We start from the raw sequence: 24,000 nt of genomic DNA on the forward strand, positions 1-24,000 counted from the left end.
AACAGATCCCACCTATCCATGGAAACCTAAAACTGATCCTGGACCAGCCGTCCTACCGAGACCGATATAAATACCGCCCCCGGATTTATATCTGTCTGGATGAACCCAGCCCGGAGCGAACGGCCGTGTTTGAGAGCGTCAACACTGATGTATCATGGGTAAATTGTGACTGACACTGATGATCAGTCAGTTGAATCACCTTTAAAGGACCGAACGCAGTATGGACCCAACAGAACAGGGACCAGAACCCAATGTTAACCAACAGTATGGACCCATCAGAACAGGGACCAGAACCCAATGTTAACCAACAGTATGGACCCATCAGAACAGGGACCAGAACCCAATGTTAACCAACAGTATGGACCCATCAGAACAGGGACCAGAACCCAATGTTAACCAACAGTATGGACCCAACAGAACAGGGACCAGAACCCAATGTTAACCAACACAGTATGGACCCTCTGCCCAGGGACCAGAACCCAATGTTAACACAGTATGGACCCAACAGAACAGGGACCAGAACCCAATGTTAACCAACAGTATGGACCCAACAGAACAGGGACCAGAACCCAATGTTAACACAGTATGGACCCAACAGAACAGGGACCAGAACCCAATGTTAACACAGTATGGACCTAACAGAACAGGGACTAGAACCCAATGTTAACCAACACAGTATGGACCCAACAGAACAGGGACCAGAACCCAATGTTAACCAACACAGTATGGACCCATCAGAACAGGGACCAGAACCCAATGTTAACCAACAGTATGGACCCATCAGAACAGGGACCAGAACCCAATGTTAACCAACACAGTATGGACCCATCAGAACAGGGACCAGAACCCAATGTTAACCAACAGTATGGACCCAACAGAACAGGGACCAGAACCCAATGTTAACCAACAGTATGGACCCAACAGAACAGGGACCAGAACCCAATGTTAACCAACAGTATGGACCCATCAGAACAGGGACCAGAACCCAATGTTAACCAACACAGTATGGACCCAACAGAACAGGGACCAGAACCCAATGTTAACCAACACAGTATGGACCCATCAGAACAGGGACCAGAACCCAATGTTAACCAACAGTTTGAACCCAACAGAACAGGGACCAGAACCCAATGTTAACCAACACAGTATGGACCCATCAGAACAGGGTTTCCTGACCCTGTGCCCAGAACCCAATGTTGTTGTTGCCCCACACTGGCACAACAGATCCAATGAGCCACAGGCTTGATAAGTGGACCAATGGAATCGTGGGTTTCCTGACCCTCTGCCCAGAACCCAATGTTAACACAGTATGGACCTAACAGAACCCCATCAAAACAGGGTTTCCTGACCCTCTGCCCAGGGACCAGCAGACGTGTCACACTGTTGCCCCAACACTGGCACACCGGATCCAATGAGCCACGGGCTTGATAAGTGGACCAATGGAATCGTGCGTTCTGGTTCAGGGCAACAGCTTCGCGAGACGTCTGGTGGCCCCCCCGAGCAGAGACGGGAGGGGTGGGGTCTCAGAGTGAACGCAGATGGCACAGGGGACGGTTGTATTTCGGCCAATGGGCCCATTTATTTCACAACATAGTGTCAATGAGTCCTTTACAGTTGTGTGAGAGAGCAAGGTGGGAGCTTAATGTAGCTGGACATCTGATGGAAGTGACCGCGCAACCGGCACGGTTCAATCCACCCATCCACGGTGGGGGGGGGGGGCGGTCCTGACCAACGACCGTCCGTTTAGAAACTGGGCCTGGCGTCTCCCCCGGGAGGCCAGATGTGGGGGACGAAGAGAAGGTTGGGGCCCAAAAAAAAAACCTTGAGATTAAAAGAAAGACAAGTCTGTTCCAGGTGTTGGGAGGGATACAGGCGGGGTCAGTCTGTCCATGATCGGGGCGGCGGTCGCTACGGTAACAAGCAGGCAGGGCAGGGTCAGTCTGTCCATGATCAGGGGCGGTGGTAGCTATGGTAACAAGCAGACGCGCTCCCTCCGGTCCAGGCACTTCTGTTAGACGTCCGGATGGTTTACTGCAGAGAGGAGACAGAGAGGAGAGACCATTACCCACGTGGAGATGGACAGAGACCATTACCCACGTGGAGATGGACAGAGACCATTACCCACGTGGAGATGGACAGAGACCATTACCCACGTGGAGATGGACAGAGACCATTACCCACGTGGAGATGGACAGAGACCATTACCCACGTGGAGATGGACAGAGACCATTACCCACGTGGAGATGGACAGAGACCATTACCCACGTGGAGATGGACAGAGACCATTACCCACGTGGAGATGGACAGAGACCATTACCCACGTGGAGATGGACAGAGACCATTACCCACGTGGAGATGGACAGAGGAGAGACCATTACCCACGTGGAGATGGACAGAGGTATTAGGTGTGTCCGATTGGTCACTAGTCAAAAGTAGTCAACTGGAAAGTGACTAGGGGTGCCATTTGGGACAACACCCTAATCACCGGCTACTGCCTGTCTGGGCAGTACCACCTCTGGTCAACCCTTCATGTGTTCCTCTTCTCTATCCGTACAGCCACTCAGTCAGGCAGTCGGGGAAAGTCAAGGGAATGTTTCATTTAGCATCCAATTGCAAACCAGGAAGTCACAGTGGAGAACTTCAGGTCTATCAGATGAATGCATGGGCTTAGTATTCAGAGTGTGGTGTGCCTGGTATCTTAAATAGCACCCGATATATAGTGCACTACTTTAGACCAGGACCCTATATTTTTATTTTACCTTTATTTAACCAGGCAAGTCAGCTAAGAACAAATTCTTATTTTCAATGACGGCCTGGGTACAGTGGGTTAACTGCCTGTTCAGGGGCAGAACAGATTTTTTTGAACTTGCAAGCTTCCGGTTACTAGTCCAACGCTCTAACCACTAGGCTACCCTGCCCCCCCCCCAATACCTTTCAGATATAAAGAACAGGTTACTAGTCCAACGCTCTAACCACTAGGCTACCCTGCCCCCCCAATACCTTTCAGATATAAAGAACAGGTTACTAGTCCAACGCTCTAACCACTAGGATACCCTGCCCCCCCCCCCCAATACCTTTCAGATATAAAGAACAGGTTACTAGTCCAACGCTCTAACCACTAGGCTACCCTGCCCCCCCAATACCTTTCAGATATAAAGAACAGGTTACTAGTCCAACGCTCTAACCACTAGGCTACCCTGCCCCCCCCCCCAATACCTTTCAGATATAAAGAACAGGTTACTAGTCCAACGCTCTAACCACTAGGCTACCCCCCCCCCCCAATACCTTTCAGATATAAAGAACAGGTTACTAGTCCAACGCTCTAACCACTAGGCTACCCTGCCCCCCCAATACCTTTCAGATATAAAGAACAGGTTACTAGTCCAACGCTCTAACCACTGGGCTACCCTGCCCCCCCCCCCAAAACATTTCAGATATAAAGAACAGGTTACTAGTCCAACGCTCTAACCACTAGGCTACCCTGCCCCCCCCAATACCTTTCAGATATAAAGAACAGGTTACTAGTCCAACGCTCTAACCACTAGGCTACCCTGCCCCCCCCCCCAATACCTTTCAGATATAAAGAACAGGTTACTAGTCCAACGCTCTAACCACTAGGCTACCCTGCCCCCCCCCCCCCAATACCTTTCAGATATAAAGAACAGGTTACTAGTCCAACGCTCTAACCACTAGGCTACCCTGCCCCCCCCCCCCAATACCTTTCAGATATAAAGAACAGGTTACTAGTCCAACGCTCTAACCACTAGGCTACCCTGCCCCCCAATACCTTTCAGATATAAAGAACAGGTTACTAGTCCAACGCTCTAACCACTGGGCTACCCTGCCCCCCCAATACCTTTCAGATATAAAGAACAGGTTACTAGTCCAACGCTCTAACCACTAGGCTACCCTGCCCCCCCCAATACCTTTCAGATATAAAGAACAGGTTACTAGTCCAACGCTCTAACCACTGGGCTACCCTGCCCCCCCCCAATACCTTTCATATATAAAGAACAGGTTACTAGTCCAACGCTCTAACCACTAGGCTACCCTGCCCCCCCCAATACCTTTCAGATATAAAGAACAGGTAACTAGTCCAACGCTCTAACCACTAGGATACCCTGCCGCCCCAAATATAGTGCACTACTTTAGACCAAAGCCCTATAGAACCCTATTCCCTATAGTGCACTACTTTAGACCACTGGTGTGCCATGCCAGACTAATCCCCGGGTTCCACGCGCCAGACTAATCCCCGGGTTCCACGCGCCAGACTAATCCCCGGGTTCCACGCGCCAGACTAATCCCCCACAACCCATGTCTATCTGAACTCTGTAACGTCACACATCTCCATTAAAACACTCTGGCTCTGCCTGCCCAGTGACTGGGAGTTAAAATGCCTCATGACAATGAGATGCCAACAGGCCGACACCCACAGAAACAGGCCGACACCCACAGAAACAGGCCGACACCCACGTCAGTCAGAGGGGATGAATGTACAGGGTGTGGCGTGTTCACCCACTATTACTGCACCAGGAACACAGAGGGAGGGAGGGGGGGGGGGTCACAGGGAGTTGGATGTTGCCTTTACACTCAGCTTTAAGGGAGGGGGTGGGTCACACCTTCACACTTAGCTACACAACTTTACGCAAATCAAGAATCAATTCAGCCCAAACAGGCCCTGGTCCCATCAACACTAGAAACAGCCATAGAACGTGTACCTACGGGCCCTGGTCTAAAGTAGTGCACTATATATAGGGAATAGGGTGCCACCTATGTAATTTCCTGTGTGAATTCAGTGGGTACTGCCGTCCCCTACGGAGAACCAGACAGTCCTCCGCCCCCCCCTACAGAGAACCAGACAGTCCCCCTACAGAGAACCAGACAGTCCCCCTACAGAGAACCAGACAGTCCTCCGCCCCCCCTACAGAGAACCAGACAGTCCTCCGCCCCCCCTACAGAGAACCAGACAGTCCTCCGCCCCCCCTACAGAGAACCAGACAGTCCTCCGCCCCCCTACAGAGAACCAGACAGTCCTCCGCCCCCCTACAGAGAACCAGACAGTCCTCCCCCCTACAGAGAACCAGACAGTCCTCCGCCCCCCTACAGAGAACCAGACAGTCCTCCGCCCCCTACAGAGAACCAGACAGTCCTCCGCCCCCCTACAGAGAACCAGACAGTCCTCCGCCCCCTACAGAGAACCAGACAGTCCTCCGCCCCCCTACAGAGAACCAGACAGCCCCCCTACAGAGAACCAGACAGTCCTCCGCCCCCCCTACAGAGAACCAGACAGTCCTCCGCCCCCTACAGAGAACCAGACAGTCCTCCGCCCCCTACAGAGAACCAGACAGTCCTCCGCCCCCTACAGAGAACCAGACAGTCCTCCGCCCCCTACAGAGAACCAGACAGTCCTCCGCCCCCCTACAGAGAACCAGACAGTCCTCCGCCCCCTACAGAGAACCAGACAGTCCTCCGCCCCCTACAGAGAACCAGACAGTCCTCCGCCCCCCTACAGAGAACCAGACAGTCCTCCGCCCCCCCTACAGAGAACCAGACAGTCCTCCGCCCCCCCTACAGAGAACCAGACAGTCCTCCGAACCAGACCCCCTACAGAGAACCAGACAGTCCTCCGCCCCCTACAGAGAACCAGACAGTCCTCCGCCCCCCACAGAGAACCAGACAGTCCTCCGCCCCCTACAGAGAACCAGACAGTCCCCGCCCCCACAGAGAACCAGACAGTCCTCCGCCCCCCTACAGAGAACCAGACAGTCCTCCGCCCCCCTACAGAGAACCAGACAGTCCTCCGCCCCCTACAGAGAACCAGACAGTCCTCCGCCCCCTACAGAGAACCAGACAGTCCTCCGCCCCCTACAGAGAACCAGACAGTCCTCCGCCCCCTACAGAGAACCAGACAGTCCTCCGCCCCCCTACAGAGAACCAGACAGTCCTCCGCCCCCCTACAGAGAACCAGACAGTCCTCCGCCCCCCACAGAGAACCAGACAGTCCTCCGCCCCCCACAGAGAACCAGACAGTCCCCGCCCCCTACAGAGAACCAGACAGTCCCCGCCCCCCTACAGAGAACCAGACAGTCCTCCGCCGTCACGGTAACTTACGTATTTCTCGATCTCGATGCCGTCTTTGAAGAAAACGAAGAAGGGCGTGACTCCGTCCTCGCGGTAGTCCAGCAGGCCAATGGCGCCGTCACAGTTCATGGACTCGCCGGTGAAGAACTGGAGAAGAGGAGCAGGTCACGTGATCAAGAGGACGGACAAGGAGACACTGTTCAGTCATCGTGTCATACAACGAGGAAGAGATGCCCTCTTTTGGAACAAACCACACACACGCACACACACGATACAAATGCCAAAGTGTGAGCCAGAGACTTGACAACGCCAGATGTTAGTTTCATAGGGCACAGCCTCTAAAGGTGTCCTGGGATCATCACTGTCCGTTCCAGCGGCCATTTTAACCAAACCCTCATTCATCCAATATGAAACAGTGTGTTCATTTTAACCAGCCCTCATTCATCCAATATGAAACAGTGTGTTCATTTTAACCAGCCCTCATTCATCCAATATGAAACAGTGTGTTCATTTTAACCAAACCCTCATTCATCCAATATGAAACAGTGTGTCCGTTTTAACCAGCCCTCATTCATCCAATATGAAACAGTGTGTTCATTTTAACCAGCCCTCATTCATCCAATATGAAACAGTGTGTTCATTTTAACCAGCCCTCATTCATCCAATATGAAACAGTGTTCATAACGAACATGTCCATTTCCACACAGCACCGGCCATTTGGGACATCCCAAATGCCCCCCCCCCCCCCCCCCCATTTTCCCCATATAGTGCACTATATATGGACATTGGAGAGGGGAAAGGGGGGGGGATTCTCTCACCTGGTATTTATCGAGGTTCCCCAGGATCATCTTAACAGCTGCTGGAGCGCCTGCCATGAAGGCCTGTACCCTCTTAGAGCCCTGCTCCTCCAGCTTGGCCTTGACCCTGGGGGGGGGACAACTGTGTTACATTCCCCATCAGGCTGCCTGATACTTCCAGAAAACAGATCCCTGCTTGTGCACTTGTTTGTTTCATTACCCATATTTTATCTGGGTAAGTTGACCGAAAACACATTCTCATTGACAGCAACGACCCGGGGAACGGTAACTGGGGAGATTGGAAATGGACTGAACCACATCGACTGGTTTAACAATAAAAGTTAAAAAAAAAAAAAAAAAACAGTATTTAGACTGGACTGAACCATGTCGACTGGTTTAACAGGTATTTAGACTGGACCGAACCATGTCGACTCCCTGTGGATTAACAGGTATTTACACCCCTCTAGACTGGACTGAACCATGTCGACTCCCTGTGGTTTAACAGGTATTTAGACTGGACCGAACCATGTCGACTCCCTGTGGTTTAACAGGTATTTACACCCCTCTAGACTGGACCGAACCATGTCGACTCCATGTGGGTTAACAGGTATTTAGACTGGACCGAACCATGTCGACTCCCTGTGGTTTACCCTCCCCTATCCGATGAGTCATAGCAGGCCGTACAGAAAGTCCAGGGACAATATGATGTCATGTGTGTATCAGTTACCAAAACCCCTGGGTGTCACCAGAGAGAAGTTGGCTTGTCAACATGCATTTTAAAATCGACCTGACAGTTGAGTCTTGTGATATTTAAACGGAAAATATCACTCTCGTCCCGTTACTGGTGTTGGGCCAGTAAGTGAAAGGTTGCTGGATCGAATCCCCAGAGTTGACAAGGTAAAAACATTTTATTTTAAATGTCATTCTACACCTGAACAAGGCAGAGAAACCCACAGTTCCCCGATAGGCCGTAGTTGTAAATAAGAAATGTTTAATAAAAAAAACAAACATGTGGTAGATGAGGTGCCAGAGACACTTACGCCTTCATATAGCCCTTGATGTAGCTCTGGTAAGCCTTCTTGTTGTATGCCGAGGTCTCCTGCAGTTTGCTGTTGAGCACAATGTCGACGCCACTGACCGTGGACGCTTCACTACCCTCATCGCCGCCCTCTGCAGAGGCGTTGGCACCGATTAACGCACCGTCGACGTCCTCCGATCTGGAAGTGAGCTGGAAGGAGGAGATCCTGGTGAGGCTAGCAGGCTAAACGTTACAACGGTATCAACACGTCACCTTAGCTAACTAGCAGATCCGTCGACCAAAGCCGAAATTATGTTATCATAACCCTCCTGTATTTTGATGTGAGTGAAATAAATGGAATAGCTAGCCAAGTATGCTAACAGCGAAGGAAGATTACCGTTTTTCAAATACAGTTAAGTAACTTAGTGGACGTGATTAACGTACCTTTCCCTGTACCTCGTACAGCATACCGTCGCAGACCTCCGTGATTTTGTAGACCTCGGTGAATAGCTCATCTCCTGAAACACATCATTATTAACCAACGCATACCCAAACGTGGGAGTTGACACGGTAGATAGCCTACTAGTTGACACAATAGCTAACTAAATCAGCTGTTTACAATAGAAAACAGCGCATTTAGTACAACTTGTTCCCAAGTTAGCCAAACGCCGGTAGGCCTCGCTAACTAGCAGGGAAATGCTAACTCCGGTAAGCCTAAACACAGTCTATCGGTTTACTCCGTTATACAGTACATATAAAATGTACAAATTGGATCAATCCCGGTACAGAATACCATGGAGGAACTACGACGAAGTTTGTAATTTTTAAAGTAATTTCCACATCGTTGGCACAAAGGGCAGTCGAGACTTCCGGTAGGCCCAAAAAAAAAAAAAAACACTACAAATGCAGACCAACAAAAAAATATTTAAAAGAAATAATAACAGAATATTGATAATATAGACGTTAGATTACCGGTGATGATATCCTTGTAGATGATCATTTTTGTTGGATTGTAAAAGGTGACGTTCCACGGGAAGATGTTTTTGGATCCCTACCCGTCTCAGGACTCGTAAGGAGAAAAAGGACAGAAAACAGCGGTTCCCCAACTTAGATAGCGGCGGGCGCTGGTGACGTCACCGCCGGTCCCCGGCGCCCCCTTGAGGACACGTTGCAGGGTGCCGCTTCTCCGGGTGCGTTCTCCACCCTGCACTTTTTAAAAAATGTAGTCTTATTATATATATATATTTGTTTAAAATATTTATTATTATCTTTATTATTTTATTGTTTTTTTTTAAAACGTTTGTTTATTTTATTTTTTATATTTTTTTTTCCTTTTTTATTTTTCCCCCCTTTATTCTGTAAAATAAAAAATTTCATCATTTTTATTATTTTTGTATCTTTGTTTGTCTCAGGTTTTAAGCAGTGTGGAGTTGGCGGGTTGACGTTGTTGGCCCTTTTTATTTATTTATTTATTTCACCTTTATTTAACCAGGTAGGATAGTTGAGAACAAAAGTTCTCATTTACAACTGCGACCTGGCCAAGATAAAGCAAAAGCAGTGCGACAACAACACAGAGTTACACATGGAGTAAACAATTAACAAGTCAATAACACAGTACAAAAAAAGGGGAGTCTATATACATTGTGTGCAAAAGGCATGAGGAGGTAGGCGAATAATTACAATTTTGCAGATTAGCACTGGAGTGATAAATGATCAGATGGTCATGTACAGGTAGAGATACTGGTGTGCAAAAGAGCAGAAAAGTAAATAAATAAAAACTGTGGGGATGAGGTAGGTGAAAATGGGTGGGCTATTTACCAATAGACTATGTACAGCTGCAGCGATCGGTTAGCTGCTCAGATAGCAGATGTTTGAAGTTGGTGATCTGTTTTTCAACAGATTGCTTCAAGACAGAATTATATATTTTTTGTGTTTTATTGTGATAAGACACACAATGGTCAGACTTTTACAGATCATTTTATCAAAATATTGTAATTTCATGGAATTATTTAAAAACACTATTCACATGACGGATGCTTATTTTGCATATATTTACACATAAAATTACACTTAAAATATAAACGAAACAAGATATATTTTTTTTAAAGCCCCTGTAAAAGTCTGCCTATAAGACCTAAGACCCTTTGTGTGGAATAATGGGAATGTTCGTCCAAATGAATTGTCTCGTCAGTAACATGTCATTTTGAGAAAATGGCCGATAAGGATAGGCTCATGCCATTAAAATGTGTTCCATTAAATATGACCATTTATGTCGGGGCGGCAGGGTAGCCTAGTGGTTAGAGTGGAGGGGCGGCAGGGTAGCCTAGTGGTTAGAGTGGAGGGGCGGCAGGGTAGCCTAGTGGTTAGAGTGGAGGGGTGGCAGGGTAGCCTAGTGGTTAGAGTGGAGGGGCGGCAGGGTAGCCTAGTGGTTAGAGTGGAGGGGCGGCAGGGTAGCCTAGTGGTTAGAGTGTAGAGGAGGCAGGTAGCCTAGTGGTTAGAGTGTAGAGGCGGCAGGTTGCCTAGTGGTTAGAGTGTAGAGGAGGCAGGTAGCCTAGTGGTTAGAGTGTAGGGGAGGCAGGTAGCCTAGTGGTTAGAGTGGAGGGGCGGCAGGTAGCCTAGTGGTTAGAGTGTAGAGGAGGCAGGTAGCCTAGTGGTTAGAGTGTAGAGGAGGCAGGTAGCCTAGTGGTTAGAGTGTAGAGGCGGCAGGGTAGCCTAGTGGTTAGAGTGGAGGGGCAGCAGGTAGCCTAGTGGTGAGAGTGTAGAGGAGGCAGGTAGCCTAGTGGTTAGAGTGTAGAGGCGGCAGGGTAGCCTAGTGGTTAGAGTGGAGGGGCAGCAGGTAGCCTAGTGGTGAGAGTGTAGAGGAGGCAGGTAGCCTAGTTATTAAAGAGCGATTTAGATTTCTTTCATCTCTGAGAGAAATTGAGATGTTGACGGACAACATGGTTTCTCACCCTAAGTATGTCACGTGATTTTTCACTGGAATATCCTCAACAGATTGGTCATTTGAGTTACACAGAGACAATATTTCACATTTATTCAAGTTAATTATTATAAAACATGCATTTTTATACTTGTTTTGCAGCTCAGTAAGTTTATCAGCAAAAAAAAAAAAAAAAAGTCTTATTTGAGGTGTGAGAATTGTGTCCCTCACACATTGAATATAATAAAACAAGCATGATGTAGTTTGGAGATCAATATAACTCATCTCCCATCGTTGGAGGCAGAACACGCTGAAATATTACTTCGAAAACTGACCAAGAAATATCACAATACCAGCTGAGTGGTTAAACCCGTGACCATAATAAACAGTATTTCCCTATTGTGATTTCCTAAAACTAGAATCTGGATCGCGAGTCTCCCGGAGTAGAAAGAATTCTACATGAGTGTGTTAACAGAATAAAAATAAAAAAGTCTTTTTAAAGATACAACATGTAGTGTATTGAATTAAGACGTTTGGATTATAAACAATAAGAAAACAATTACAGCGTAGTGAATAACTAGTTGAACTAGGTAGTGAATAACTGGTTAACTAGTTGAACTAGGTAGTGAATAACTGGTTAACTAGTTGAACTAGGTAGTGAATAACTGGTTAACTAGTTGAACTAGGTAGTGAATAACTGGTTAACTAGTTGAACTAGGTAGTGAATAACTGGTTAACTAGTTGAACTAGTAACTAGGTAGTGAATAACTGGTTAACTAGTTGAACTAGGTAGTGAATAACTGGTTAACTAGTTGAACTAGGTAGTGAATAACTGGTTAACTAGTTGAACTAGTAACTAGGTAGTGAATAACTGGTTAACTAGTTGAACTAGCATGCTAGGTAGCTGGTAAGAAAACCCTGAGCTTAGAGAAACACCTGGACAACCTGAAATAGAGGAAGTTGTGATTGATATGATAAACCAGTTTTCACATTTCACAAACCTGGTTGATATATAAACGGGGTAAATGTAAAAAGTACAATCGACTTTATGACTCGAGATTAATTCATCTAACTTAGTGTTGTCTGTCACGCCCTGATCTGTTTCATCTGTCCTCGTTATTGTCTCCACCCCCTCCAGGTGTTGCTTATTTTCCCCAGTGTATGTATCCCTGTGTTTCCTGTCTCTCTGTGTATTTATCCCTGTGTTTCCTGTCTCTCTGTACCAGTGTATGTATCCCTGTGTTTCCTGTCTCTCTGTGTATTTATCCCTGTGTGTCCTGTCTCTCTGTACCAGTGTATTTATCCCTGTGTTTCCTGTCTCTCTGTACCAGTGTATTTATCCCTGTGTTTCCTGTATCTCTGTACCAGTGTATTTATCCCTGTGTTTCCTGTCTCTCTGTACCAGTGTATTTATCCCTGTGTCCTGTCTCTCTGTACCAGTGTATTTATCCTTGTGTTTCCTGTCTCTCTGTAACAGTGTATTTATCCCTGTGTTTCCTGTATCTCTGTACCAGTGTATTTATCCCTGTGTCCTGTCTCTCTGTACCAGTGTATTTATCCTTGTGTTTCCTGTCTCTCTGTACCAGTGTATTTATCCCTGTGTGTCCTGTCTCTCTGTACCAGTGTATTTATCCCTGTGTCCTGTCTCTCTGTACCAGTGTATTTATCCTTGTGTTTCCTGTCTCTCTGTACCAGTGTATTTATCCCTGTGTTTCCTGTATCTCTGTACCAGTGTATTTATCCCTGTGTTTCCTGTCTCTCTGTACCAGTGTATTTATCCCTGTGTTTCCTGTCTCTCTGTACCAGTGTATTTATCCCTGGGTTTCCTGTCTCTCTGTACCAGTGTATTTATCCCTGTGTTTCCTGTCTCTCTGTACCAGTGTATTTATTCCTGTGTTTCCTGTATCTCTGTACCAGTGTATTTATCCCTGTGTTTCCTGTCTCTCTGTACCAGTGTATTTATTCCTGTGTTTCCTGTCTCTCTGTACCAGTGTATTTATCCCTGTGTTTCCTGTCTCTCTGTACCAGTGTATTTATTCCTGTGTTTCCTGTATCTCTGTACCAGTGTATTTATCCCTGTGTTTCCTGTCTCTCTGTACCAGTGTATTTATTCCTGTGTTTCCTGTATCTCTGTACCAGTGTATTTATCCCTGTGTCTCCTGTCTCTCTGTACCAGTGTATTTATCCCTGTGTTTCCTGTCTCTCTGTGCCAGTGTATTTATCCCTGTGTTTCCTGTCTCTCTGTGTATTTATCCCTGTGTTTCCTGTCTCTCTGTGTATTTATCCCTGTGTTTCCTGTCTCTCTGTGTATTTATCCCTGTGTTTCCTGTCTCTCTGTGTATTTATCCCTGTGTCTCCTGTCTCTCTGTACCAGTGTATTTATCCCTGTGTTTCCTCTCTCTGTGCCAGTGTATTTATCCCTGTGTTTCCTGTCTCTCTGTGCCAGTGTATTTATCCCTGTGTTTCCTGTCTCTCTGTGTATTTATCCCTGTGTTTCCTGTATCTCTGTACCAGTGTATTTATCCCTGTGTTTCCTGTCTCTCTGTGCCAGTGTATTTATCCCTGTGTTTCCTGTCTCTCTGTGTATTTATCCCTGTGTTTCCTGTATCTCTGTACCAGTGTATTTATCCCTGTGTTTCCTGTCTCTCTGTGCCAGTGTATTTATCCCTGTGTTTCCTGTCTCTCTGTGTATTTGTTCGTCTTGTATGTTTTCAAGTCAACCAGCATTTTTTCCTGCTTTCTTGCTTTTTTCCCTACCGGCTTTTGAACCTTGTCTGTTTCTGGACTCTGTACCCGCCTGCCTGACCATTCTGCCTGCCTGATCATTCTGCCTGCCTGACCATTCTGCCTGCCTGACCATTCTGCCTGCCTTGACCACAAGCCTGCCTGACCATTCTGCCTGCCTGACCACGAGCCTGTCTGACCATGAGCCTGTCTGACCATTCTGCCTGTCTGACCATTCTGCCTGCCTGACCATTCTGCCTGCCTGACCATTCTGCCTGTCTGACCATTCTGCCTGCCTGACCACGAGCCTGTCTGACCATTCTGCCTGCCTGACCACGAGCCTGTCTGACCATTCTGCCTGCCTGACCATTCTGCCTGTCTCACCATTCTGCCTCCCTGACCATTCTGCCTGTCTGATCATTCTGCCCGTCTGACCACGAGCCTGTCTGACCATTCTGCCTGCCTGACCATTCTGCCTGTCTGACCATTCTGCCCGTCTGACACTCTGTACCTCCTGGACTCTGGTTTTGACCTGTTTGTCTGTCCACGACCGTTCTCGTGCCTACTCCTCCTCCTATTGGATGAATAAACGTTGTAAGACTCCAACCATCTGCCTCCTGTGTCTGTATCTGGGTCTGGCCTTGTGCCTTTGATCGTTTTGATTGGACTTTTACAAAGAGTAGGACCACGTGGTCGAGGGAGCTGCCGCACATTGGCTGAGAGAGACTCCTTTGATTTGGTGGTCGTCTCTGTTGTCTTTTCAATGATGGCCAGTTTCTTGAAGATGGTGGTCGTCTCTGTTGTCTTTTCAATGATGGCCAGTTTCTTAAAGATGGCCTTGAGAATGTCAGCGGTTGGCAGAGCGATGCGATGCTGCCCTGTATTTGGTAGGAGGGCTCTTACTTGGCGTAGGTGTCAGGGGTGTAAATAAGGCGTATTTTGCCATGAATTCTGGGAAGTCTTCACGTGGGCTGCATGCTTCTCTCTCGCTGCATCTGAAGTGATTAGTGATTAGTGATTAGTGATTAGCATCTGTTCAGCCTGGACTGTTTGGGTGTTTCTTCTGCCCATGCAGCCATGTGATCACCGGGTTTCCTGCCCATGTAGCCGTGTGATCACCGGGTTTCCTGCCCATGCAGCCGTGTGATCACCGGGTCTCCTGCCCATGCAGCCGTGTGATCACCGGGTTTCCTGCCCATGCAGCCGTGTGATCACCGGGTTTCCTGCCCATGCAGCCGTGTGATCACCGGGTTTCCTGCCCATGTAGCCGTGCGATCACCGGGTTTCCTGCCCATGTAGCCGTGCGATCACCGGGTTTCCTGACCATGCAGCCGTGCGATCACCGGGTCTCCTGCCCATGTAGCCGTGCGATCACCGGGTTTCCTGCCCATGCAGCCGTGCGATCACCGGGTTTCCTGCCCATGTAGCCGTGCGATCACCGGGTTTCCTGTCCATGCAGCCGTGCGATCACCGGGTTTCCTGCCCATGTAGCCGTGTGATCACCGGGTTTCCTGCCCATGTAGCCGTGTGATCACCGGGTTTCCTGCCCATGTAGCCGTGTGATCACCGGGTTTCCTGCCCATGTAGCCGTGTGATCACCGGGTTTCCTGCCCATGTAGCCGTGTGATCACCGGGTTTCCTGCCCATGTAGCCGTGTGATCACCGGGTTTCCTGCCCATGTAGCCGTGTGATCACCGGGTTTCCTGCCCATGTAGCCGTGTGATCACCTGGTTTCCTGCCCATGCAGCCGTGTGATCACCGGGTTTCCTGCCCATGCAGCCGTGTGATCACCGGGTTTCCTGCCCATGTAGCCGTGTGATCACCGGGTTTCCTGCCCATGTAGCCGTGTGATCACCGGGTTTCCTGCCCATGTAGCCGTGTGATCACCGGGTTTCCTGCCCATGTAGCCGTGTGATCACCGGGTTTCCTGCCCATGTAGCCGTGTGATCACCGGGTTTCCTGCCCATGTAGCCGTGTGATCACCTGGTTTCCTGCCCATGCAGCCGTGTGATCACCGGGTTTCCTGCCCATGCAGCCGTGTGATCACCGGGTTTCCTGCCCATGTAGCCGTGTGATCACCGGGTTTCCTGCCCATGTAGCCGTGTGATCACCGGGTTTCCCCCTTCTTTTACTTCATATAAAGAAAGGGTCCATTTTTAACCCCCCCACAAAAAGTATTAAAATCCTTGAGTATTGATCGTAATCTAACCCCCCCGGGGAGCCAAATAAACAATCTGTATGGCTGAGAGGGACGAGGCAAAGGGAATAGCAAATCAGTCTGTCAACACAGCAGACTGGCAAACATACAGTCAATGGAGAAATAATGTAACTAAACTAAAAAGAACAAAGAGAAGAAGAAACTATACTATGAAACAAAGATAAATTATATAAACGATGATAGTAAAATGCTCTGGAGTACTTTAAATTAAATTCAGAAATTAAATTCATTTCGGTAGATGGCTTGTTCATTGAGGTAGATGGCTTGTTCATTGAGGTCGATGGCTTGTTCATTGAGGTTGATGGCTTGTTCATGGAGGTAGATGGCTTGTTCATTGAGGTAGATGGCTTGTTCATTGAGGTAGATGGCTTGTTCATTGAGGTAGATGGCTTGTTCATTGAGGTAGATGGCTTGTTCATTGAGGTAGATGGCTTGTTCATTGAGGTAGATGGCTTGTTCATTGAGGTCGATGGCTTGTTCATTGAGGTCGATGGCTTGTTCATTGAGGTAGATGGCTTGTTCATTGAGGTCGATGGCTTGTTCATTGAGGTCGATGGCTTGTTCATTGAGGTCGATGGCTTGTTCATTGAGGTCGATGGCTTGTTCATTGAGGTAGATGGCTTGTTCATTGAGGTCGATGGCTTGTTCATTGAGGTAGATGGCTTGTTCATTGAGGTCGATGGCTTGTTCATTGAGGTATATCGCTGACGACTCAAATAAATAACTGACAACCTTAACATAGAGCTCCAGTCAGTTTCAGAACGGGTAACTCGCCTGTATAATTTTTGTTAAACTATAAGCATAATTTTTGGGGACAAATCCCTGGTTCAACACTAAACCTCGTTTAGATCTATTATAGAATAATGTGGCTATTGAGCAAGTTGAGGAGACTAAACTGCTGGGTGTTACCGTAGATAACAAGCTGTCCTGGCCAAAACATATAGACTCAATGGTTGGTAAAATGGAAAGAGGTCTGTCCATGTTAGGCCGTTGCTCTGTCTTCTTGACATCTCATTCCACCAGACAGGTCCTACAGGCCCTAGTTTTGTCACACCTGGACATAGGTCAATTGCAGTTGGTCCGGAACAAAGCAGCACGTATCACACTTAGATGTACAGATGTACATGGAAGGCAAGTGTCAGTAACAGGCATGTCAGTCTCTCCTCCGGTACAACACAAGACATGCAACCAGAGGGTCTCTTCCCAGTCCCCAGGTCCAGAACAGAGGCTGGGAAACACACAGTATTAAATAGAGCCATGACTACATGGAACTCTCTGCCACTCCAAGTAACTCAACAAGCAATTACAACCAGTTAAAAAACAAACATAAAATAACACCTTACTGCACAAAGGTGACTGTGAAGAGACACCGCCATTTTGTATATATTGTATTGTAATTTGCACTGTACTATGTATAAGACCTAGATATTGTGTGTATATACTGATATGGAGGCTGTGTGTGACATTTTAAATGTATGTATTTCAGTCCTTGACTAATAATGTTATGTACTATATATTATGTCATGTTTCGTGTGGACCCCAGGAGTAGTAGCTTTTGCAGCGGCTATTTGGGGATCCTAATAAATACCAAATACGCCAAGATTCAACGTGACATATCAATTCTCGCGATATCTGCCAGCGAGAGTTCCCCGGAAGTAAATATTCTCCATTTATTTGCAATGAGGGAAGGCCTGCACTGCCTGAACATTCAAACTAGTTGAGGGAATAGGTTACAGTGAACAAATTGTCTTCCCCCCCTCCTCTTTGTATTTGCAAGAATTTAGAAAGCAAAAAACACACTCAAGACAATCTAGTCGTTGGTCTTTTTCAGTGTTGAATAGCCATGCAGGTTTAATAAGAGAGAGAAGGCGGTAACTAACAGCTAATGTTAGCTTGATGATTTCTTGCCTTTGGACATACAGTATTTTGTCATTAAGAAACATTACCGAGGGATTATTAACCCTGGCTACCGAGTGGAAGAGAAGTTAACCAGTGTCTGAAAAAATGATTATTGAAAACCTAGATTCATTGAAAACGTGGCTTTTAAAACCCTCGAACCAATGTAAGTAGCTAACTTAGATGGCTAACGTTTAGCAACATTAGCTTGCCAGCATCAAGATGCAACAACATGACTGAAGACAAGGCTAGTATCATTTGGATGCTAACTTGACGAGCTAGTTTAATGTTTATATCATGTGGCTAGTTATTTCAAAACAAAATAGCAGTTTTTATAGTTGAGAATTTGTCTGTTATCTTGTAATCGATTGGTCTTCTTGGTATGGTAAGGATATATATATATTCTAGCTAATTTGTTGTTGTTGTTGTATAGCTAGAGTTAGCATGGCTAACGGTGTGTTTGTGTTGACACTTTCCCCTGTTCTAGTTGTGATGCAGATCCATCTGCCCTCGCTAAATACGTCGTTGCCTTGGTGAAGAAAGACAAAAGCGAGACGGAACTCAAAGCCCTGTGTGTCGACCAGTTGGACGTATTTCTACAGAAAGGTAACGATACTTATTAAAACACATGTTTATAGTTGTGACGACAAGTGGTGGTGACGTTTGTCGTCATCTGCCTCAAAAGTCAAGAAAATCAGAGGTGCTTTTTGACTGACTGACTGAATCCTATTCTCTGTTTATAGTGGGTTACTTTGGTCTAAAGTAGTGCACTATATATATGGAATAGGGCTCTATAGGGCCCTGGTCTAAAGTAGTGCACTATATAGGGTTCTATAGGGCCCTGGTCTAAAATAGTGCACTATATAGGGAATAGGGCTCTATAGGGCCCTGGTCTAAAATAGTGCACTATATATAGGGTTCTATAGGGCCCTGGTCTAAAGTAGTGCACTATATACGGAATAGGGTTCAATAGGGCCCTGATCAAACGTAGAGCACTATATATAGGGAATAGGGTTCTATAGGGCTCTGGTCTAAAGTAGTGCACTATATAGGGAATAGGGTTCTATAGGGCTCTGGTCTAAAGTAGTGCACTATATAGGGAATAGGGTTCTATAGGGCTCTGGTCTAAAGTAGTGCACTACATAGGGTAGGGTTCTATAGGGCTCTGGTCTAAAGTAGTGCACTATATAGGGTAGGGTTCTATAGGGCTCTGGTCTAAAGTAGTGCATTATATAGGGAAGAGGGTTCTATAGGGCCCTGGTCTAAAGTAGTGCACTATATAGGGTTCTATAGGGCCCTGGTCTAAAGTAGTGCACTAAATTGGTAATAGTGTTCCATTTGGAACTATACACAGTGACTGATACTCATTAGTTACCTAATGTGCAATGTGTCGTTGTCAGCCCCACTATTCATGCCCTTGTCCTCTTCCCCTCATCAACCACCCCTCGTACCCTATTCCCGTGTTCTCCCAGAGACGCAGACCTTTGTCGATAGACTCTTTGAAGCCGTCAACTCCAAAAGCTACCTACCTCAGCAGGACCATCAGCCAGGTTCCGCGGGCAAAGCGGAGGGACACCTGTCCAGGACGGACAAAGACGACCAGAGGAAAGATGAGGTGACTGGTTGAGTCATGTTTAAAAGGCACCAACCACTTAAAGGGAATGTTTACTTTAACAGTGATGCAACAGGAAACAGCTGTGGTAGAGTTTAGTGCCTCCGCAGAATTGGCATGGAAGGTTACACACCACAGTCTGACAGTAGAGATCTATTGTCCAATAGTATCTTTTGTAATCAGGAAGTGGGATATTGGTCTCATTCTGTTTACAAATGTAGTTCATCTAGTGCTACTTTCAGGATCTTAGTTCAAACTTGTGTTTTCCAGCCAAGTCGTGAGGAGGACCGGGACAAGAAATTCTCCAGGAGAGTGAACTACAGCCCCCCGTCCAGCTCCCGCTACAGTAGAGACAGCAGGTCAGTGTGAACTACAGTAGAGACAGCAGGTCAGTGTGAACTACAGTAGAGACAGCAGGTCAGTGTGAACTACAGTAGAGACAGCAGGTCAGTGTGAACTACAGTAGACAGCAGGTCAGTGTGAACTACAGTAGACAGCAGGTCAGTGTGAACTACAGTAGAGACAGCAGGTCAGTGTGAACTACAGTAGAGACAGCAGGTCAGTGTGAACTACAGTAGAGACAGCAGGTCAGTGTGAACTACAGTAGAGACAGCAGGTCAGTGTGAACTACAGTAGAGACAGCAGGTCAGTGTGAACTACAGTAGAGACAGCAGGTCAGTGTGAACTACAGTAGACAGCAGGTCAGTGTGAACTACAGTAGAGACAGCAGGTCAGTGTGAACTACAGTAGAGACAGCAGGTCAGTGTGAACTACAGTAGAGACAGCAGGTCAGTGTGAACTACAGTAGAGACAGCAGGTCAGTGTGAACTACAGCAGGTCAGTGTGAACTACAGTAGAGACAGCAGGTCAGTGTGAACTACAGTAGAGACAGCAGGTCAGTGTGAACTACAGCAGACAGCAGGTCAGTGTGAACTACAGTAGAGACAGCAGGTCAGTGTGAACTACAGCAGGTCAGTGTGAACTACAGTAGAGACAGCAGGTCAGTGTGAACTACAGTAGGTCAGTGTGAACTACAGTAGAGACAGCAGGTCAGTGTGAACTACAGTAGAGACAGCAGGTCAGTGTGAACTACAGTAGAGACAGCAGGTCAGTGTGAACTACAGCAGGTCAGTGTGAACTACAGTAGAGACAGCAGGTCAGTGTGAACTACAGTAGAGACAGCAGGTCAGTGTGAACTACAGTAGAGACAGCAGGTCAGTGTGAACTACAGTAGAGACAGCAGGTCAGTGTGAACTACAGTAGAGACAGCAGGTCAGTGTGAACTACAGTAGAGACAGCAGGTCAGTGTGAACTACAGTAGAGACAGCAGGTCAGTGTGAACTACAGTAGAGACAGCAGGTCAGTGTGAACTACAGTAGAGACAGCAGGTCAGTGTGAACTACAGTAGAGACAGCAGGTCAGTGTGAACTACAGTAGACAGCAGGTCAGTGTGAACTACAGTAGAGACAGGTCAGTGTGAACTACAGTAGAGACAGCAGGTCAGTGTGAACTACAGTAGAGACAGCAGGTCAGTGTGAACTACAGTAGACAGCAGGTCAGTGTGAACTACAGTAGAGACAGGTCAGTGTGAACTACAGTAGAGACAGCAGGTCAGTGTGAACTACAGTAGAGACAGCAGGTCAGTGTGAACTACAGTAGACAGCAGGTCAGTGTGAACTACAGTAGAGACAGCAGGTCAGTGTGAACTACAGTAGAGACAGCAGGTCAGTGTGAACTACAGTAGAGACAGCAGGTCAGTGTGAACTACAGTAGAGACAGCAGGTCAGTGTGAACTACAGTAGAGACAGCAGGTCAGTGTGAACTACAGTAGAGACAGCAGGTCAGTGTGAACTACAGTAGAGACAGCAGGTCAGTGTGAACTACAGCAGAGACAGCAGGTCAGTGTGAACTACAGCAGGTCAGTGTGAACTACAGTAGAGACAGCAGGTCAGTGTGAACTACAGTAGATACAGCAGGTCAGTGTGAACTACAGTAGAGACAGCAGGTCAGTGTGAACTACAGTAGAGACAGCAGGTCAGTGTGAACTACAGTAGAGACAGCAGGTCAGTGTGAACTACAGTAGAGACAGCAGGTCAGTGTGAACTACAGCCCCCCATTGACAACAGGTGAGGGACATAGTTCCCTATTAAATTACTCTACTGGACCTGGTCAATAGTAGTGCACTATATAGTGTATAGAGTGCTATTTGAGACTGACACATAAATGTTCCTGTCTCTGTTCAATGGGATGTTTGCTAAATAACTTTATTCTGCCCTTCTTTTCCCCCCTCTCTCTCTCCCTCTCTTCCTCCTCTTTCCCCCTGATCTCTCTGTCTCTCTCCCTCTCTCTTCCTCCTCTTTCCCCCTCTCTCTTCCTCCTCTTTCCCCCTCTCTCTTCATCCTCTTTCCCCCTCTCTCTTCCTCCTCTTTCCCCCTCCTCTCTCTCTGTCTCTCTCCCCTCTCTCTTCCTCCTCTTTCCCCCCTCTCTCTTCATCCTCTTTCCCCTCTCTCTCTTCCTCCTCTTTCCCCCTCCTCTCTCTGTCTCTCTCCCTCTCTCTTCCTCCTCTTTCCCCCCCTCTCTCTTCATCCTCTTTCCCCCCTCTCTCTTCCTCCTCTTTCCCCCTCCTCTCTCTCTGTCTCTCTCCCCTCTCTCTTCCTCCTCTTTCCCCCCTCTCTCTTCCTCCTCTTTCCCCCCCTCTCTCTTCCTCCTCTTTCCCCCTCCTCTCTCTTCCTCTTCTTTCCCCCTCTCTTTCCCCCCTCTCTCTTCCTCCTCTTTCCCCCTCTCTCTTCCTCCTCTCTCCCCCCTCTCTTCCTCCTCTTTCCCCCCTCTTTCCCCTCTCTCTTCTTCCTCTTTCCACCCTCTTTCACCTCTCTCTTCCTCCTCTGTCTTCCCCTCCTCCTCTCTCTTCCTCCTCTGTCTTCCCCTCTTCCTCCTCTGTCTTCCCCTCTTCCTCCTCTGTCTTCCCCTCCTCCTCCTCCTCCTCTCTGTCGTTTGTCAGACGAGGGGATGACCGTAAAAGGGACGACCGTACCAGGAAACGGAACGATTACGACCGCATCCCGCCGCGACGGGACTCGTACCGGGACCGTTACAACCGGAGGAGGGGCCGTAGCTACAGCCGCAGTAGGAGCAGGAGCAAGGAGCGGGCCAGGGACCGGGAGAGAGACCGGGACCGCAGTAGCAGGAGTCACAGCAGGAGTCCCTCCAAGAGCAGAGGTGAGAGGGGAGACGGACAGAAGACTATGATTGGTTGATTCATTTTGAAAGTCAGTATGTCTGGCTGTTAGACTAGTGTTGGGTTGGAACAAAAGCATGCACAATCCAACAGCTCTACACCTGCTCTAGATATCATATCTAGATATCATCAACTGTTTCCTGCTTCCTGCCCTTATCCTTCTGATCACAGAGCGGGATGCTGGGAGGTCAAAGTACGAGCCCGATCGAGGAGACCGGGGGACGGAGGTTGGAGCTGGTGAAGGCCTCCTGCCGATCCCCACGGCAACCGCCACGTTCCCCGTGCCGACCCTCAGCAGCACCATCACGGTGATCGCCCCTCAAGGTAACCACAGCAACAGCATCGCCTCGGTGACGGACAGCTGGTCGGACTTCCACCCGGATCAGTCACTGGACCGTCCCCTTCCGCCACAGAGGAAACGTTGCCGTGACTACGACGGTAAGCAGGAAGGAAGTTGACATGCCTGAGATGTGTTTTTTTGGTTTGTTTTAACCCCAAGACTTGTCTTTTAGTGGCCCGGCATCAGTATGACCGAGAAGGAGAATGTTTGGAGTGATTTATTTTTATTTTTCTGTCTGTTGTTCCTGGAAAAGGCCGTTTGTATCAAACTGTCCTCTCGCTGTGCTTCTTCACAATGGGTTGTTCTGTATGTGTGGAGACATAATGGTATCTAACTGTCCTCTAGCTGTTACTAAACTCTATTGTGTTGTCTTCCTGAGAAAGCCTTCTGTATCTAACTGTCCTCTAGCTGTTACTAAACCGTATTGTGTTGTCTTCCAGATAAAGGCTTCTAACTGTCCTCTAGCTGTTACTAAACCGTATTGTGTTGTCTTCCAGATAAAGGCTTCTAACTGTCCTCTAGCTGTTACTAAACCGTATTGTGTTGTCTTCCAGATAAAGGCTTCTAACTGTCCTCTAGCTGTTACTAAACCGTATTGTGTTGTCTTCCAGAGAAAGGCTTCTGTATCTAACTGTCCTCTAGCTGTTACTAAACCGTATTGTGTTGTCTTCCAGAGAAAGGCCTTCTGTATCTGTGTCCTCTAGCTGTTACTATACCGTATTGTGTTGTCTTCCAGAGAAAGGCCTTCTGTATCTAACTGTCCTCTAGCTGTTACTATACTGTATTGTGTTGTCTTCCAGAGTAAGGCTTCTAACTGTCCTCTAGCTGTTACTAAACCGTATTGTGTTGTCTTCCAGAGAAAGGCCTTCTGTATCTAACTGTCCTCTAGCTGTTACTATACTGTATTGTGTTGTCTTCCAGAGAAAGGCCTTCTGTATCTAACTGTCCTCTAGCTGTTACTATACTGTATTGTGTTGTCTTCCAGAGAAAGGCTTCTAACTGTCCTCTAGCTGTGTTACTAAACCGTATTGTGTTGTCTTCCAGAGAAAGGCCTTCTGTATCTAACTGTCCTCTAGCTGTTACTATACTGTATTGTGTTGTCTTCCAGAGAAAGGCTTCTAACTGTCCTCTAGCTGTTACTAAACCGTATTGTGTTGTC

The 24,000-nt window shown here is 47.5% G+C and overlaps 1 protein-coding gene, 1 non-coding gene and 1 pseudogene across 2 annotated transcripts; 1 reads left to right on the forward strand and 2 right to left on the reverse strand.

Moving 5' to 3' along the window:
* Positions 1–1,891: 1,891 nt before the first annotated feature.
* LOC135533377 (translationally-controlled tumor protein homolog) lies at positions 1,892–9,011 on the reverse strand. Its single transcript, XM_064960721.1, has 6 exons — positions 8,869–9,011; positions 8,341–8,414; positions 7,919–8,106; positions 6,900–7,005; positions 6,112–6,228; positions 1,892–2,031 (listed from the first exon to the last, which is right to left on the reverse strand). The coding sequence occupies exons 1-6, from the start codon at positions 8,894–8,896 to the stop codon at positions 2,029–2,031; spliced, it is 516 nt and encodes a 171-aa protein (XP_064816793.1). The 5' UTR covers positions 8,897–9,011; the 3' UTR covers positions 1,892–2,028.
* On the reverse strand, positions 2,528–2,663 carry LOC135533380 (small nucleolar RNA SNORA31). Its single transcript, XR_010454487.1, has one exon. It is a non-coding gene; the product is annotated as a small nucleolar RNA SNORA31 (small nucleolar RNA).
* Positions 9,012–17,443: 8,432 nt separating the features above from the next.
* LOC135533378 (RNA-binding protein 26-like) overlaps positions 17,444–24,000 on the forward strand; it is a 38,163-nt pseudogene continuing 31,606 nt past the window's right edge.

The sequence above is a fragment of the Oncorhynchus masou genome, unplaced genomic scaffold (genome assembly GCF_036934945.1).
Source record: "Oncorhynchus masou masou isolate Uvic2021 unplaced genomic scaffold, UVic_Omas_1.1 unplaced_scaffold_2348, whole genome shotgun sequence".
In the NCBI taxonomy this organism is placed as follows: domain Eukaryota; kingdom Metazoa; phylum Chordata; class Actinopteri; order Salmoniformes; family Salmonidae; genus Oncorhynchus; species Oncorhynchus masou.